The 15,722-nt window shown below is 38.2% G+C and overlaps 4 protein-coding genes across 5 annotated transcripts; 3 read left to right on the top strand and 1 right to left on the bottom strand.

Annotated features, from left to right (window-relative positions):
- Positions 1-270: 270 nt before the first annotated feature.
- LOC120015365 (ribosomal RNA small subunit methyltransferase B) lies at positions 271-3,990 on the bottom strand. Of its 2 annotated transcripts, none has more exons than XM_038867767.1 (10): positions 3,818-3,990; positions 3,508-3,713; positions 3,352-3,423; positions 2,945-3,142; positions 2,599-2,837; positions 2,320-2,451; positions 1,351-1,418; positions 1,194-1,255; positions 708-846; positions 271-623 (listed from the first exon to the last, which is right to left on the bottom strand). In XM_038867767.1, the coding sequence occupies exons 1-9, from the start codon at positions 3,928-3,930 to the stop codon at positions 713-715; spliced, it is 1,224 nt and encodes a 407-aa protein (XP_038723695.1). In that variant the 5' UTR covers positions 3,931-3,990; the 3' UTR covers positions 271-623; positions 708-712. The 2 variants fall into 2 exon arrangements, with proteins under 2 accessions (XP_038723695.1, XP_038723696.1); XM_038867768.1 differs by having other exon boundaries at positions 3,352-3,442; positions 3,569-3,713; positions 3,818-3,989.
- Positions 3,991-4,177: 187 nt separating this feature from the next.
- LOC120014295 (receptor homology region, transmembrane domain- and RING domain-containing protein 1) lies at positions 4,178-8,119 on the top strand. Its single transcript, XM_038866214.1, has 6 exons — positions 4,178-4,428; positions 4,531-4,761; positions 5,563-5,958; positions 6,510-6,607; positions 7,354-7,420; positions 7,639-8,119. Exons 1-5 carry the CDS (start codon positions 4,314-4,316, stop codon positions 7,375-7,377), a joined length of 864 nt encoding a protein of 287 aa, XP_038722142.1. The 5' UTR covers positions 4,178-4,313; the 3' UTR covers positions 7,378-7,420; positions 7,639-8,119.
- A 681-nt stretch (positions 8,120-8,800) lies between these two features.
- Positions 8,801-10,485, top strand: LOC120015711 (berberine bridge enzyme-like 4). The gene has a single exon (XM_038868248.1). The coding sequence runs from the start codon at positions 8,815-8,817 to the stop codon at positions 10,381-10,383; it is 1,569 nt and encodes a 522-aa protein (XP_038724176.1). The 5' UTR covers positions 8,801-8,814; the 3' UTR covers positions 10,384-10,485.
- Positions 10,486-11,067: 582 nt separating this feature from the next.
- On the top strand, positions 11,068-15,519 carry LOC120015553 (MLO-like protein 4). Its single transcript, XM_038868030.1, has 15 exons — positions 11,068-11,680; positions 11,905-11,962; positions 12,070-12,293; positions 12,401-12,517; positions 12,608-12,668; positions 12,790-12,896; positions 13,189-13,263; positions 13,484-13,569; positions 13,704-13,753; positions 14,085-14,125; positions 14,216-14,386; positions 14,472-14,507; positions 14,633-14,700; positions 14,815-14,875; positions 14,953-15,519. Exons 1-15 carry the CDS (start codon positions 11,549-11,551, stop codon positions 15,304-15,306), a joined length of 1,641 nt encoding a protein of 546 aa, XP_038723958.1. The 5' UTR covers positions 11,068-11,548; the 3' UTR covers positions 15,307-15,519.
- The last annotated feature ends 203 nt before the right edge of the window (positions 15,520-15,722 follow it).

Below are 15,722 nucleotides of genomic sequence, written 5' to 3'. Positions count from 1 at the left end.
GATTAGAGCCATGCAATTGGAATTCCAAAACATTTTCATTGCAGTTCCACAAAATGGGAACAATCTGGATTTGAAGAACATTGTACCATCATGAAGCCATAAGACCAGAAGGCCCTACAGATCATTTTCTCGATGCTTAAATTTGATAAACGAATTAGACGTCTGGGATGACCACTACAATCACTTCTATTGCAGTGCTGTTGACCATTTCAAAGTCTTGTATTGTTGTTTTCCATGCGAGGGTAGAAAACGCTTCAGGTAAGTCCGTACTTGTTAAACAAGGAAGTGATTAAGTTCAATTACCTCCAAAGTAAACAACGTCAAACGAGCATTAAATAATTTCATTAGTTTTTCACTCCCCATTATGCCAAACAACAACAAAGTGGCCTTGAAAGATCTTGTAAATGAATTCATAAGAGTGTGATGGCTTCAAAACGGACAACTAAGCATCACCAACGTCCACCGGAGTATCTCTTGCTTAAGTATAATCAAAGCATAAAGGAAACAGCGCCACAAAAGCCTCGTGTATGTGCAACTTAGACCGCCCACTTCACCGTCAACGTGCAGTTCATTAGGTGCAGAGGATAGTAATCCATCGGTGAATTATAAACCAGAGGAGAAATCTGAAATATGCCAATGATTTTAAATTGTTGTTGATCAAAGTAGAACCCCAGCGAAAAAGGAAAAATAAAAGAAAAAGAGCAAACCTTGGTTATGAAGCCAGTTTGGTGAACTTTGCTACAAACAGTCCACTAGTTTGTGATGTCAAAGGATCAAAGCGCAACGTCTTTGCCATCCCCCCACTCCTACAAGGCCATTGCTTGGCCGACTCTATCTCCTGGAGCTCTGCAAACAAGAAGGATCATTATGACTTAACACGTCAATGAGTCGTTTTGGATTAAAGCTTCGACTATGATGACAGAGTGTGCGAAAAGTTGAGTTTAGATGTCATATGTCTCTTGAGAACAAGTAAGCATTTTGTTTGAGATTAAAAGAACAAAGTTGGCTGAAGTTCTTATTCAATTAAGCATTCAATGGGCTACTAAAATACGGAGTTGCAGTAGAAAACCATTACGATAATGGTTGAATGGCATTTCCGCTCTCCAAATGTCACCCAAATTTTGCTCATGAATTTCTACTCTAAGATTCAGCTTATATCATAAAATATAGCACACTATAAAAAGTTAAATTACCAGCAAAAGCATTTTCTGAGAGGAACTGCTCTACTATATCTTCATTCTGAGCAGCTGTAAGACTGATCAACCAGAAAGCAATTACTAAGAAACATTAACACGATCTTTCACTGGCATGAATGTATATAAGATAGAAGAAGAAACTGATAAAATGCACCTGCAAGTGCTGTATACAAGAAAGCCCCCAATTTTTAGCAACTGAAAACCATTCCTGAGTAGCTTTAACTGCAAATAAATTAAATTCTATTCAATGTGAAGAAAAAAGGGAGCAAACAGTAGATCGAGCAAGGGAGAGGGATATCATCCAATTGAGACCATGTATCAACGGCACAATTGATCCAAGCTGGAAATTGACAACTGATTTGGGGAAAACAACAAAGTGTTCCATGCATACTTTAGGAGTGGATGACGCCAACAATATGGTCATCTGTCAAGGTATGTAGTAACTAGTAAACCAATATCAGAAATTCATAATGATATGTCGTTTTGCCCATTATAAGGTCAAGCTACACCCTATCTATAATGTCTGTAGGGCATGTTTCCAACTCGTAGATTCTCTACCAAGGAATTAGATGGGAATCATGATCAAGAACTCTATGCATTGTCTTGAAACTACTCCATTGCTTGTAGAGGAGACTTTATTAAGAGAGACAGGGTAGAAACCAGAGCAGTCACCGGGTTGGACTATAAAGTATAATGTCATCACTATGGGTAAATTGGATAATCACTGAGTGAGTGACTTAGAAACAATTAGACGCAGCAATCCCATAATCCCACCAAAATCACCAGTGATCTTGGAGTAATTACCAAATAGCAAACACCCCCAGAGTGTATCTTTTTATCCCTATCTTAAGTGGCTTAAATGACAGCAAATGACTACTGATTATCTGTTCTGAGGACTGTCACAAGATATTCAACAATGAAGAGTCATTTGCTAATGAATAACCTTGTTCCACTATATCACATAATCCGTATATATCAGCAGCTAAGAGTGATCTTATACCATATATCACAAGTATGAGAGAGGTAATCCATTACTTCTATCAAATTAAATCCCATAATAACTTAAGTGGGAATTTATTATAAACTATCTTTTGTCTTTTTTGCTAGAAAATGAAGAAATTACCTGAAGAGTGGTCAGGCTATCAGTTCTCTCTGCATTCAATACACGGCGTTGAAAAGTTTGCCAGCCCCAATTCTCAAACTTTTGGACGTGGCGAACTGACCCATCATGGGTGCACTCCGCATCTACAAGGATCTAAATTGCATTCTCGGCAAGCGTTAGCTTCGGTAAAAGATGGACAATACATACACAGGAGAAACCCTGATAAACAAGAGCAATAGTAACATATAAAAGGGAAACAATGCTCTTGAAACAGGGAAAATTAGTTGAACTCAAACTAACCTTGTCATATCCACAGGTAGAAATTTCATCACCATCCATCTTTTTGTATAATTCAGTTTTACTCAGTCCAACTATGCCAGAATGAGTCCCATAAAAAATTAGTTCAGGATATTCACTGCCTGCAACTGGTAGTGAAGCAATACCATCCTTTGCTTTCGCCAGCCTTTTCCTTTCTTTCCATGGTCTCCTGGAAGTCCATTCCCCAAATGCATCTGTTTTTCCTTCCCATGCTGATTCATCTGTTTGATACTAGCAGAATAAATACATGTCAAAAACAGATGGATATCTTCAAGGGTTACATTTGGGCTTAAATTAAATGCATGATATGTCTTTTCGTATCGATTACATGATTTGGAATATGAATGGTTCCTTGGAGGTAGGAGGGAAAATGTTGTGCCATCAGCAATGAAAAGACGACACTTATCACCCAGTGCATATTTCTGCAGCATGGTTCTACAAGCAGCTAGGCGATGTCTTGCAACATCAACACCCGTTACAGAACCCGAATCACCAAGGAGGTCCAATATCATACAAAGTTTAGCACCTGAACATAGATAATTGGCATTTTATAATGAAATCTTATCAGAAAGCAGAAACCTATGACATTTTAAATATCTTCTCTAAAATCATCATAAGCAAAAAATCCGAGAAATGTAATTGAAAACCTATGTCCATCTTTGTATGAAGCTCAATATAGATAATCCGCTGTTTCAAAAAGTTATGGCTAAGAACTACAAGAACAATATCACTAACCAGGAGCAGCACATAGATCAAGGACATGATCACCGGTAGAGATATCCAATGCTGCAACAGCAGCTCCGGAAGCTGCATCAATCCCGTAAATCTAAATTACCAAAATAAAACAAGCCACGCATGAGCATCAATTCAAAAAGGAAACAAAGAATGTATGCGGAAAAACAGAACAGCAGGTCTTGGAAACTCCAGCGAATAACTGCAAAATCACGGCTACCTTTCCTTCCTTGTAAGCCTTTGTGTTAGCAATCTGAATATCAGGCGGAAGCGAATAAAAACCAGGCAACCAACCTACTTTCTCAAGCTTACACTTAATCTCAGCTTCAATCTCTTCCACATAAGCGGCTCTACCAGGCTTCAACCTTTCCAAAGTATCAGAAAAAATACATAAAAACATTATTTAACCTAAAAAAACAAAGCTCAAGTAAAAGAATTATCCAGCTTATGATATGAGAGCTCGTTGTACCTTACATAGCGAGGAATACAGTCACCTGCGACGTAAATCGACGGGTCCAACCCGTTCGCTTCAAGAAAATCAAGGAAGGCCTCCGGCAAGTCCAGTTCCGATACGTTATCCATCGATGAGCAAAGTCCGGTGATTGACTTGAAAAGGCTGCGACAGAGAAGGGAGAAGAGTGCGGACCAACCCCATCTGAGTAACTATACGTTGCTCTACTGAAATGTACTGGGCCTAGAGCCCGGTAGGCTGTTTATGAGTTTCATATGTCAGGCCCACTTTTGGGCATCGGAGGATGATTGGGCCCTGAGCCCAGGGAAACTTTTGCTTTATCATTCATCGCCGCCGAGCTGTCCATATTCCCACCTACTCTACCAACTGCCCATATTCGTCGTCGCCCAGTAGTGGGAAACTTTTGCCACTCTCAACCAACTGCCCATATTCCTACCTACTCTACGTTCTTGGTCTGCAACTGCAAATAGCCAAGCACAGGGGGAGAAGAGAGATGAAGCAGTCCGTATTGTTGCTGTATTTGTATTGTATCACTAGGTCGTTAGCATCCGCCGCCGTGGTTTTGAAGCCCTTCTCTTTAGCCTTCCCAGACCTTCCCGCCAAATTTGGTGACTATTTTAAACGCATCCTTGGCTCGACCTAGAAATTGATTGATGCTGCCCACTCAATTGAACTGAAGTTCATTTCTGTTTTGTGTTTGTGATTAATAGGTCGTAGGATCGATGATTCTGGTGTATGTGGGAGTCTGCACTTGGCGGATCCTCTGGACGCGTGTTCTTCACTTCGATGGGGAGTTCAATCCAACGCGACCGATCAAATCAGGTTCGCTTTGATTGTGAGGGGTGGTTGTGCTTTTCAGGAAAAGCTTCGAAACGCTCAGGATGCTGGTTTTCACGCAGCAATCGTTTACGACGATAGAGAGAAGGCGAATCTGGTTTACAGTGAGACATTACTTCTTCTTCCTCACCATTTTTCGATTTTTCGATTCTGATTACATGTTCTTCTGTCCTATATTTAGATTTTACATATTTGGTCGTAGTGGTTTGCTTTCAATCAAAATTTTCTTCAATTTATATGTTTGTTATTTTAGATTGTGTTTCAATATTTTTTTCTAGAGTTAAAAGAGAGATCATCCAATGTTTTTAAAATCCTCTAAAGAAATTGCTTAGTAGTTTGGCTTTTCATTGTTTTCTGAAGATGATCTATGTTGATGCGGTTTTCGGTGACACTTGAGCGCTAACCGCCACCAACAGTGGAGGAAGCCTCCGTGGCTTTGCACTCCACCCTACGTAGGTGGGTGATGAGAATCGAACCCTTGACCTCGTAGGAGTGGGAGAGAGATATCAGTCATTACACTAATGGTAGTGGCTCTCTCCCACTCCTACGAGGTCAAGGGTTCGATTCTCATCACCCACCTACGTAGGGTGGAGTGCAAAGCCACGGAGGCTTCCTCCACTGTTGGTGTCGGTTAGCGCTCAAGTGCCACCGAAAACCACATCAACATAGAAGGCCACTACCATTACACCAATTGGTGTAATGGTAGTGACTCTCTCCCACTCCTACGAGGTCAAGGGTTCGATTCTCATCACCCACGTACGTAGGGTGGAGTGCAGAGCTATGGAGGCTTCCTCCACTATTGGTGTCGGTTAGCGCTTAAGGGCCACTGGAAACCGCATCAACAATCTACTACTAGTACTAGACTACTGGTAAGCTTTGTTTTAACATATATTGCATACGTGCAGTGATGTTGAATCATGAGATCACCAAGATTTATGCAGTGTTTGTTTCAAAGGCTTCTGGTGAAGCTTTAAAGAACCACGCTAGAGGGGTAGAGGGTGAATGCTGCATCTACCCATCACACAGTGAAGCTGCGTGGACTGTGCTGGCAATATCGTTTCTATCTGTTATTGTCATATTTGCTTTACTGGTGGTAGTCTTTATGGCCCCTAGACACTGGCTATATGGGCAACACACAAATTGTCAGTTCAAATGCATAGATACGAAACTAGTGGAGGCCTTTCCATGTAGAACATTCAACTCTGATCATCTGAGTAACTACCATGGTGGAGAAACCTGTCCCATTTGCCTCGAGGATTATAAAGATGGGGAAATTCTTAAAGTTCTCCCCTGTCAACACGGTAGGACTTTGCACTTGTGCTAAATACTATAGACTTTCCAGAATTGGAATGCACGTATTTCTGCTTATGAATGTTACATTTAGGCATTGGTAGTATAGGTTTATCTATGTGGCACTGAGTTCTTACAAGTGATGGGTTATATCGACATGTTTAGGTGCAGTTAGATTCTCCAATTTTCCATGAGATTGTATATGATACTTGCTCATGTGTCGAATTATGTGATGAGATTTATACTGATGCTTCATTTCGAAATTTATAAACAAGCTATCAGATTGGGATGATGAGCTAAAATGAAGCTCTAAATATTATTATCTTAAACTATGGATATACGGCATTTTTTGACAGCAATTTGTACATAATTTTAGATTTCACATTTAGAAAACTGTTTTGACTCTTGTCAAAACAAGTTTTGCGTTTTTTTTTTTCCTATATCTGGAAGACAAATTAGATTTTCTTACTTAATGCAATGGTGGATTATAACAAGCATTAAACTTTCATTGTTTTAGAAGCTACTTTCTCCGTTGATGTTTGATCTTTTAAAGTATTTGCAGAATTTCATTCAAGTTGTGTGGACTCATGGCTGACTAAGTGGGGGACATTCTGCCCAGTTTGCAAGCTTGATGTCAGGACCAAAACTGCATATTCGGAGGTGAGTGAAGAGCATTGTTAGTCTCTAGCATTTGATAGGTCAATGGGGTTTTTCTTTTGTTGAATATCTTCAAGTGACTGAGTTACTTTTTCTAATTGTTCGTGTTTTTTCTATCCAAATTATGATATGTGGTTGGCACTGTCGCAGATACTGAAATGCTTTGATTTGATTTTAAGTGAAGGGGGGTGTATTTACGGTTTGGTAGTGTTAATTTTGGTGCTTCCTCTGCTCTCAAATTTTAAGCTTCATCCTGCTTTTGAAATTGAGAACTACTATTTTCCTAATACTTGACCTTGAAATGGGAACATTGTTCTGGGTGCTAAAGTGATTCACTAATGTGTATGATTTTTCGACTTTGGAAGAATTAGCATAACAAGGATGAAAGAATCACCAACTTCATACCTTTCACTTTAGTGCATGTGTTTTTCAGTTGTGCTTAGTGAAGGTCCACTGCAACAGAAAAATCAATGATATTGTTGACATTCATTGTTTGTTCTAGCTTTCATGCTAGTTAAGAAGTTACATGGCCTTGAGCAATATGGTGCAGTTTGGAGGGAGAATATTAGGATTTTAATTCAGATGGTGCCTCACCTAACATGGATCCTGTGCCATTGGGCAGGTGTTGAAAGTGTTAAAAAGTACATAAACCTCTGCCTTATATTTCCTCACGAATTCCACGTTAGGTCAGCATGCCATTTAACAAGGCATGCGTTTTTCTTATTGGAAGTCATTCTTCTTTCATGCAGGTTAAAAGGGGAATCTGGGCATAGAATTGGTGGAGTTGAATAATGAGTTTTCTGACTTTGAAATGAGGTGTTTCTTTCTTTCTTTTGCGGATAGTATATTTCTCTTATACGCACTATAGGGCATGTCATTGATCATGGCAAGGGATGTTTATTTTTATTTGGCTACACATTGGACCTCTGCTGTATGACGTTTTGCTTTCATCTTCAAAACAGTGGCTTATTGTATTGGTGACTACTCTCAATATAACTTTTATTCGTTTTTTCCTCTCTATATTTGTATTCCAGGGGACCATTCTTTAGCAGGGACAGCCAGTTGCGACTCTACTGAAGTACTTAAACCCATCAACATGTTGTGGGAAGTCTTTAAAGAGTGATCAAGGGGGATGACATATAGTCTCTTCGAGCAGAAGGTCCGGAACGATTGTTCTTCGTCTTTGACTCCATTGGAATGCGACAGAACAATGTCTAACCTCCCAACCTAGCTTCTTGTCCTCGACTTGATCCAGAACTTGAAATTATGGATTGCCTGCAGCAAATGCGGCATCAGAATAATACTATTAGGCACTCCAATGGCAATGGTTTATAGATAATGTAAAAAAAATAGAACTGTTGTATATGTATGTCAAATTTCAATGATGGGGAGTTGGCCCTGTTACTATCAATTTGGCCGTGTTAGCTGTGCATATTTGGTTTCATAGGGTTGTACAAAGGCTGCCCCTTGTCTCTTTTTTTTCCATACTTTTTTGATGCACGATCTTCTGGTTCATAGTTTTCTTGGAATGCATCTAGTAATAAATATTAGCATAATAACCCTCATTCAAAATTATTTTGCAAAATAGCATTTTATTTTATCCCACGTTGGATTGGTATAATCGAATCGAATGGCATATAAACATATGATCAATATCTCAATCAATGACGATGAGTCAAAGCTTTGCGAGTCTTTGGTCAAAAGCGGACAACATTGATGATTTGTGGTGTTTGGGTTGTATTTTTTAACATGACACTCTTGTTTGAAAATTGAAATTAAAATACTACATGACTACACGACACTGTTGTTTGAAAATTGAAATTAAAATTTTTAATCTTAAGTGCTCTGACAAAAAAAACGTATCTAACTTATGACAAATAATAATAATAAAAGTCGTATTAAATGGGATATATACAGTTTGACACTAAATTAAAACGTCACGGAAGAAAAATCTGGGAATTCATACCTTGTAGGGAATTTTTTTTAAAATTTTCTGACTCTGCACGCCATTATCAACAATATATTGAAGATCCATAAACATATCCACATGCCATGAATTCATTGCCATATATAATACATTAATATAAGATTTTCTTATTAATTTTCTTATATGGTAAGAGATACATATATATGTGTGTGTGTGTGTGTGTGGTGTTCTTCTCTCTTAATATATGTAAATGATTGTGAATTGTACGATCCATCACAAAAGAATGAAGGGAACAATCTCTCTACAACTCATAATATTTTCAATCCTTTTCTTTTCAGTTTCATGGGCAGTTCCTCCCCAAATTCTTCTTGCCAACTTTCAACAATGCCTTGCTAATCAATCCAATTCAATCTCAAATGCCATTTACACCCAAACAAATCCTTCATTCCAATCTGTTCTCAGATCATATGTCAGAAACAAAAGATTCACAACACCCACAACTCCAAAACCTCTAGCAGTAATCACAGCATTGGAAGAACCTCATGTGCAAGCAACAGTTGTTTGTGCCAAAACACATCTCCTGCAACTCAGAATCAGGAGTGGTGGACATGATTATGAGGGGCTTTCGTATCGATCCGATGTCCCATTTGTTGTCCTTGACATGTCCCATCTCCGATCCATCGATATCGAGCTTGGAAATGGTAGTAGTACTGCTTGGGTTCAAGCAGGGGCACTACTAGGTGAGCTGTACTACAAAGTTGCTAACATAAGCAATATCCTTGGCTTTCCTGCTGGTGTTTGTCATACTTTGGGACTTGGTGGACACATTTCTGGTGGTGGGTATGGTAATATGATAAGAAAATATGGTCTTTCTGTTGATAATGTTATTGATGCGAAGATAGTCGATGTCAATGGTCGAATCCTGGACAGGAAATCTATGGGAGAAGACCTGTTTTGGGCTATTAGAGGAGGTGGTGGTGCAAGCTTTGGTGTCATACTTTCCTGGAAAATAAATCTGGTTCCAGTCCCAGAAAATGTGACAGTCTTCAGGGTTCACAGGACTCTAGCACAAAATGGTACCGATATCGTATATCGCTGGCAAGAAGTTGCTAGTAGATTACCTGATGAGCTCTTCATAAGAGCAATGCCGCAACTACAAAATGGAACTGTGGATATTGCTTTCATTGGATTCTTTTTAGGCCAAACAAACCAACTTCTTCCACTGATGCAAAGTAGATTCCCTGAATTGGGTCTAAAGAAGGAAGATTGTCAGGAAATGAGATGGGTTGAATCTGTTGTTTATTGGGCAGATTTGCCAAATGGAACATCCATTGATGCTCTACTCAATAGGCCAAGTGATGCTGAAGTGTTCTTGAAGTTCAAATCTGATTATGTAAAAAACCCCATCTCAAAACAAGGCCTAGAAACCATATGGAACATGATGATCAATACAAAAACCAATATGTGGATGCAATGGAACCCATATGGAGGAGCAATGGATAGGATTCCAGAACCCGCAACCCCGTTCCCTCATCGATCCGGTAATCTGTTCAAGATTCAGTATGCAGCAATATGGACTAATGAGAGTGACATTGATCACAATGTAGATGTGATGAGGAGGTTTTATGATGGTATGACTCCATATGTGTCCAAGAACCCTAGAGAGGCATTTCAGAATTACAGAGACCTTGATATTGGTAGCAGTAATAGTGATAGAATAGTGGAGACAAATGCTACTGCTTATGGGACCAAGTACTTCAAGAACAACTTCTGGAGGTTAATACAAGTGAAGGCCAGAGTTGATCCTTCTAATTTCTTCATACACGAACAGAGTATACCTCTACACAAATGAAAATTTTATAGGAAAGCTGAAAAGCTTAAAACCCATATGCCATATAAACATATGCTGATGTACATATATGCTTTGAAACAATAAAACTCAAATTTCATATTATTGATCTTTGCTTCTATTTACGTGTATTTTGTAAAATTTGTCATACTAATATACTATGTTGGGTGAGTATGTGTGTGTGTGTTTTTTTTTCCTTTCCTTTTACCTTGTTCATAGCCGGCCTCTTTGAAGTAAAAAAACAGAAAGATTATATTTGTGTGAATGAATAAAAAATAGAAAATAATGTAGGAGATGACATACGTTTTCATTCTATCTGCTTTCCATGTTTTTTAGAATTAGTAGTTGAATCTCTCGGGTCAAACTATAGGGACTCGAGGTCCTAAGTTCGATGTCTATTGGGAGCAATATTTTTTGTGAGTTTGCGGTTATGCACTTAACTTTAATCTAATTTATCTTCTATGCTCGAGAAGCGACAGTATGAATTTACATCATATCGGAATCTTTAATTTAAAGGATAAATTTGTATGAAATCATTATCAGTTATAAAAAAAAAATGTTTGTAGTAGACTGAATCTGTCCATATTAGTTTTTCTTGACTATAATAAATAATTAGATACAACAACTCTGTTATATTAATATTTTTTAAAAAGAAAAACACCAAACAATGAACAGTCAGTCCTAAAACCCAGTCATGCCTTTCATCATTCTGGTACCTAATCCCAAGTTCATGGCTGTTTTTTACCACAAAATCATGATTTTATTTATTGTTATTATTACTTTTAATTCAAAATCATAATTGACTTGGCTTGTTTTGGGATCAAAATAGGAAAATCAAAAGGCAATTAGCTGATTAGTCTTCTTTCGGGTTGATTTGATTATACCTTGCAGAATGGGGACCACGTATCCAACCAGTTTGGGAACATCCCATGCAAGCGTTCTTCAACTCCATTTATGAATCAGCTCCATTGCTCCAATTTCAGGGAACAAACCAAAAAACCCACAAATTTAAGTCATTGCCATTAAAGGCATTGGCAGCCAATGAGGTCTTCTATAGAAAACGCGAATAAGATCTGTTTTTTCAGGAGATGGGTCTGTGTATTTTGATCGCTGAAGCTGTCAAATAGAAGAGAAAAGAGAAGAAAGTAGGAGAGAATTAGGGGTTCGAATGGGAGAGGAAGGAGAGAATAGAGAAGAAAAATCACTAGCTGATACACCCACTTGGGCGGTTGCTACAGTGGTTACTGTTATGGTTGTTTTTGGGTTCTTCTTTCATGGTTGTTTGAAACAGTTCGGAAAGGTAAACCCTTTTTGTGTCCATTAAATGTTCGATCTTTGTTTCCATTAAATAACTTTACATTGTTGTTTCAATCCATTTATGTTCCTTTTGATGGTTACATGGGCTTCTTCCTTCTTTTCAATGTATCTAAAATAATATGAAACTTCTACAGTTTTCTATTTCTCTGCCTCTGTTGATTTATCTTTGTGTTGATTTACATGTTATTCTCTCTGTTCTTCAAATAGTGGTTGGATAGGACTAAGAGGAAATCGTTGCTTGCTGCCCTGGACAAGATAAAAGACGGTAAGAACTGAATTTCCCAAATATGGGTTTTGCTCAATTTGTTGATTTGTTTTCTTCCAGAAAACTGGTATATTAAGTGGTATGTTGTGATTTCTATCTGCAAGCAGAGCTTATGCTTTTTGGGTTTCTGTCGCTGTTGATGGGTCATTGGAGTGTTTTTGTGGCCAAGATTTGTGTTCGATCGTCGGCATTCAGCACCAGATTTTATCCATGTGTCTCGAAAGAGGATCTAAGATTTGTGGAACATGTTATCACTTCAACATCAAACTTTATGAATCACACAGTTTCTAGAGAGCATGTACCCACAGGGCGGCATCATTATTGTCCGGAGGTGACTCTACTGATTTCTGGATTCTTGATAGTAATTAAGCTACTAAGCTCTTTGATGTTCAATTCATTAAAATCTTGCTTCTAAACTTATTGAGCTTTGTCTTCCAGGGTCAGGAGTCATTTGCCTCGTACGAAAGTCTTGAGCAGCTTCATCGCTTTGTATTTGTTCTTGGTGTCATCCATGTTTCATACAGCTTTGTTGCCATTGCCTTGGCCATGATTAAGGTTGAATGTTCTCAATAATACATGTTCTATTGGTACTCCTCCAGAGCTGAATATTTATGTGCTATAACAAACCATTTGTATATTGTGCAGATATATAGCTGGAGGACATGGGAAAACCAAGCCCAGTCCATGGCTATGCAGAGTTTAGAAGGTGCAAAAATTCATCCAATCAATGATTTTAGGATTTTTTTTCTGGGATAAATATTTGAGAAGAGCAACTCTTATATTCCCTTAGAATTTGCTGATAACTTTACTTAATCTCAAAATGCTAGATTCTGCACAATCAGAGGCAGGTAATATAAAAATGAGGCGGGTATCTACCTTTATCGTTCACCATACATCCCATCCGTGGAGCCAGCATCGAGTTCTTGTGTGGTTGGTATTGTCACATGCTCAATTTCTTGTAAATCTCCAGGGCTTATGTGCTGCATATATTACCGTACTGTTATCTTCCTAAATGAATTATGTCTTACTTAACTCTTAATTGTATTATTAGACAAGACTGCAAAGGACTTGCCACTATCAGGTTTAGGGTTTATTAACAAATATGAATTTATGTGATACCAGTTTCTGTGCTTAGATATTATAGATTTGGGGTAGTTAATCCTGTAATTTTCCTATAGTTTTCTATGGTTCAGAAGTGACCCGAGTAAACATCTACCATTTTTCAGCTTTGTTTCAGTCGCCAGCTGTGGAGTTCTATAAACCGAGCTGACTACATGGCTCTGCGTTTGGGCTTTATCAGTGTATGTTCTTGACTTAAAATGAGACCTTCTACATTTATACTTGGTCACTATATAAGCTACTTATAACTCTGTTTTTTGCTCTTGTTATCAGATCTTACAGTATCTTCAATCTAATGCAGCTAATTCAAATACAGCAGTGAAGATTACAGGATAAAATTTGTTGTCAAAATGAAGTCACTAATGGCCTTCTCTCTATCTCTCACGTTTTCTTTGATCACAGACGCATCAACTTCCTTTGACGTATGATTTCCATAACTACATGCTTCGAAGCATGGATGAAGAGTTTCGTGATATCGTTGGCATTAGGTACCATTCTTGCAATTGGCTTTGCACAGAGTTGTGCATTGAATCAACGAAATAGCAAACTCTGCGTACATCTGAGCAATTTTTTTTCTCTTTTCTACAATTCATTTGATTATCCCCTTCCGCATGTTTTGCAGTGTGCCCCTCTGGATTTATGCCATTGCTTGCTTTTTTCTAAATTTTCATGGTAATTTTCTCGTACTCTAGGATGCTATAGTTTCTGAAGAGTGAATCTATATATATATTATCGTTTGCTCACTATTGGATGAAGCAAGAAGTTGGTTTTATTTGGACATAAGATTGACAGCGAACCGCTCCAACAGAATTTACATATAAATCAGGATCAGTCTTCGTTAACTTCCTAACAAGAAAAAGATGCAAAATCTTGTAGTGATGGATATGAAATTTTCCCACACACTTTTAGCATTGTACTGATATCTATGTTCATACAAGTTGTTAAGTCATTTCCTTCTATATTTTCTCAAGCATGAGCTGTGCGTGGACTTTTTTTTGGTCAGGAACCAATGTCTACTTCTGGTTATCCTTTTTTCCATGCATTGTAAGTCTCCTTGTAATATTTTTCACTCCTCTCGTGTTTATCCCACCTGAACTCACTTCAATATTTGCTCTTTGTTTATGCATATGAAAGTTGATACTGCTAATTGGCACGAAACTGCATCTAGTGGTTGTAAAGCTAGCTGTTGAAATCCTGGATTCAACTCCGTGGATGGGAAACCATCGGTTCAACCTGAGGGATGATCTTTTCTGGTTTGGAAAGCCTGTGCTTCTTCTGCGATTAATACAATTAATATCATTCCAAGTGCGTGTTCATAATATCTTTCTTATGTAAAGTTTTGATATGAAAGAAATTTTGTTCTTATTCATCATTGTTGCTTGATATGCAGAATGCTTATGAGATGGCGACATTTCTTTGGTCCTTGGTAAGACTTTTAGCTCTCACAGCAACATAACTGCTGATAAATCTCCATTTTCACTACACCGCGAAGCCTCACTTGTAATTTTGTGCGATCTCTATGTCATGCTAACATATAACTCATGCTTCCAGTGGGAAATCAAGGATTCTGTTTGTTTCATGGACAATCCAGCCTCTGTAGTAATCCGCTTGACATTTGGGTAATACATAATCATGAAAATAATGTAACTTTTGTAGTAAAATAATATCGTATTTACTATTATTTACCACCAATTTTCACATGATCACTGCACACATCGAACAATGCAATGCAGGCTCCTCTCCCAGTTCTGGTGTAGCTTTAATACATTCCCGCTCTATGTCATCGTTACACAGGTTACCATTTTCTTCTTGATTGTTCTTGGTATTTTTCTTCTCCTCTCTTGCAATCTTATTTTATGTGGTTAATACAGATGGATGCGAGGTTGAAGAAAACCGTTGTTCCCGAACATGTAAGGAGCTCACTGCACGGATGGGCGAGGAGAGTGAAGCAAAGGCAAAACACCTCTACTCAAAGCCATAGCACGAGATCAACTCTACTCTCGGATTCCTTGACGAACAGCAGCAACAAAAGAAGCTCCAGGAAAGTAGAAGATACCTCAATCCACAATGAAGAAGCAACAGTCCAGCGGCTTGAAGGTGAGAACCATACACAAAGGACTGAGGAATTTGGGGTTTCATCGTTTCCTGGTCCTCACAATGACAGCTCTAGTGATGATGATGATGCTGATCATGGTTATCCTGAGAATAACAACTATGTCAGATGAAATGCGTCTCCTTGCACTATCTTGAGCTTTTTATATTTGATTCTCTCTTTTTTCAGTTTTTTTGGCAAGTATGGAACTTCTAGTTTACTTCTTGTTTGTATATTCAGAAGTTTAAAATCATTGTGTGGTTTTTATTTGACTTGAGGAGTGAAAATTTCAACTCAATTCTTCTAATGTTTAGCGCTTGAATTCACAAGTGTTGGCTCAATTAAAAATTCATGTCAGATGAAGCCGTTTATGAATTTATTTACTTTTGTAGTTACGCACTGGGTTTTGCCTCAATTTATTATGTCCTCAGGTAATAAATTTCTGTGTACACGATCCTGACAATCCGAGTTTAGGTCCGTATTAATTGTCCAAAGAGCAAGCTTGTTTAATGTCGTTCTTGGTTATAAAAAGATTTCATTTAATCTCTC

Source organism: Tripterygium wilfordii, chromosome 14, assembly GCF_013401445.1.
Source record: "Tripterygium wilfordii isolate XIE 37 chromosome 14, ASM1340144v1, whole genome shotgun sequence".
Classification (NCBI taxonomy): Eukaryota; Viridiplantae; Streptophyta; class Magnoliopsida; order Celastrales; family Celastraceae; genus Tripterygium; species Tripterygium wilfordii.
Note: the sequence above shows the minus strand (reverse complement) of the source record. Positions and strands in the feature narration are given on the sequence as shown.

What these genes read in the sequence shown, in the direction of transcription:
- LOC120015365 (XM_038867767.1), bottom strand. Translation starts at nt 3,930, where the DNA reads ATGGATAACGTATCGGAACTGGACTTGCCGGAGGCCTTCCTTGATTTT. An exon ending in CTACCTGTGGATATGACAAG is followed by an intron (nt 2,452 to 2,598) that starts GTTAGTTTGAGT and finishes AATGCAATTTAG; the next exon opens with ATCCTTGTAGATGCGGAGTG. An exon ending in ATAGCCTGACCACTCTTCAG is followed by an intron (nt 1,419 to 2,319) that starts GTAATTTCTTCA and finishes ATTTATTTGCAG; the next exon opens with TTAAAGCTACTCAGGAATGG.
- LOC120014295 (XM_038866214.1), top strand. Translation starts at nt 4,314, where the DNA reads ATGAAGCAGTCCGTATTGTTGCTGTATTTGTATTGTATCACTAGGTCG. An exon ending in GAAGGCGAATCTGGTTTACA is followed by an intron (nt 4,762 to 5,562) that starts GTGAGACATTAC and finishes GCATACGTGCAG; the next exon opens with TGATGTTGAATCATGAGATC. An exon ending in AGTTCTCCCCTGTCAACACG is followed by an intron (nt 5,959 to 6,509) that starts GTAGGACTTTGC and finishes AAGTATTTGCAG; the next exon opens with AATTTCATTCAAGTTGTGTG.
- LOC120015711 (XM_038868248.1), top strand. Translation starts at nt 8,815, where the DNA reads ATGAAGGGAACAATCTCTCTACAACTCATAATATTTTCAATCCTTTTC.
- LOC120015553 (XM_038868030.1), top strand. Translation starts at nt 11,549, where the DNA reads ATGGGAGAGGAAGGAGAGAATAGAGAAGAAAAATCACTAGCTGATACA. An exon ending in TGCGTTTGGGCTTTATCAGT is followed by an intron (nt 13,264 to 13,483) that starts GTATGTTCTTGA and finishes CTTTGATCACAG; the next exon opens with ACGCATCAACTTCCTTTGAC. An exon ending in TACAATTAATATCATTCCAA is followed by an intron (nt 14,387 to 14,471) that starts GTGCGTGTTCAT and finishes CTTGATATGCAG; the next exon opens with AATGCTTATGAGATGGCGAC.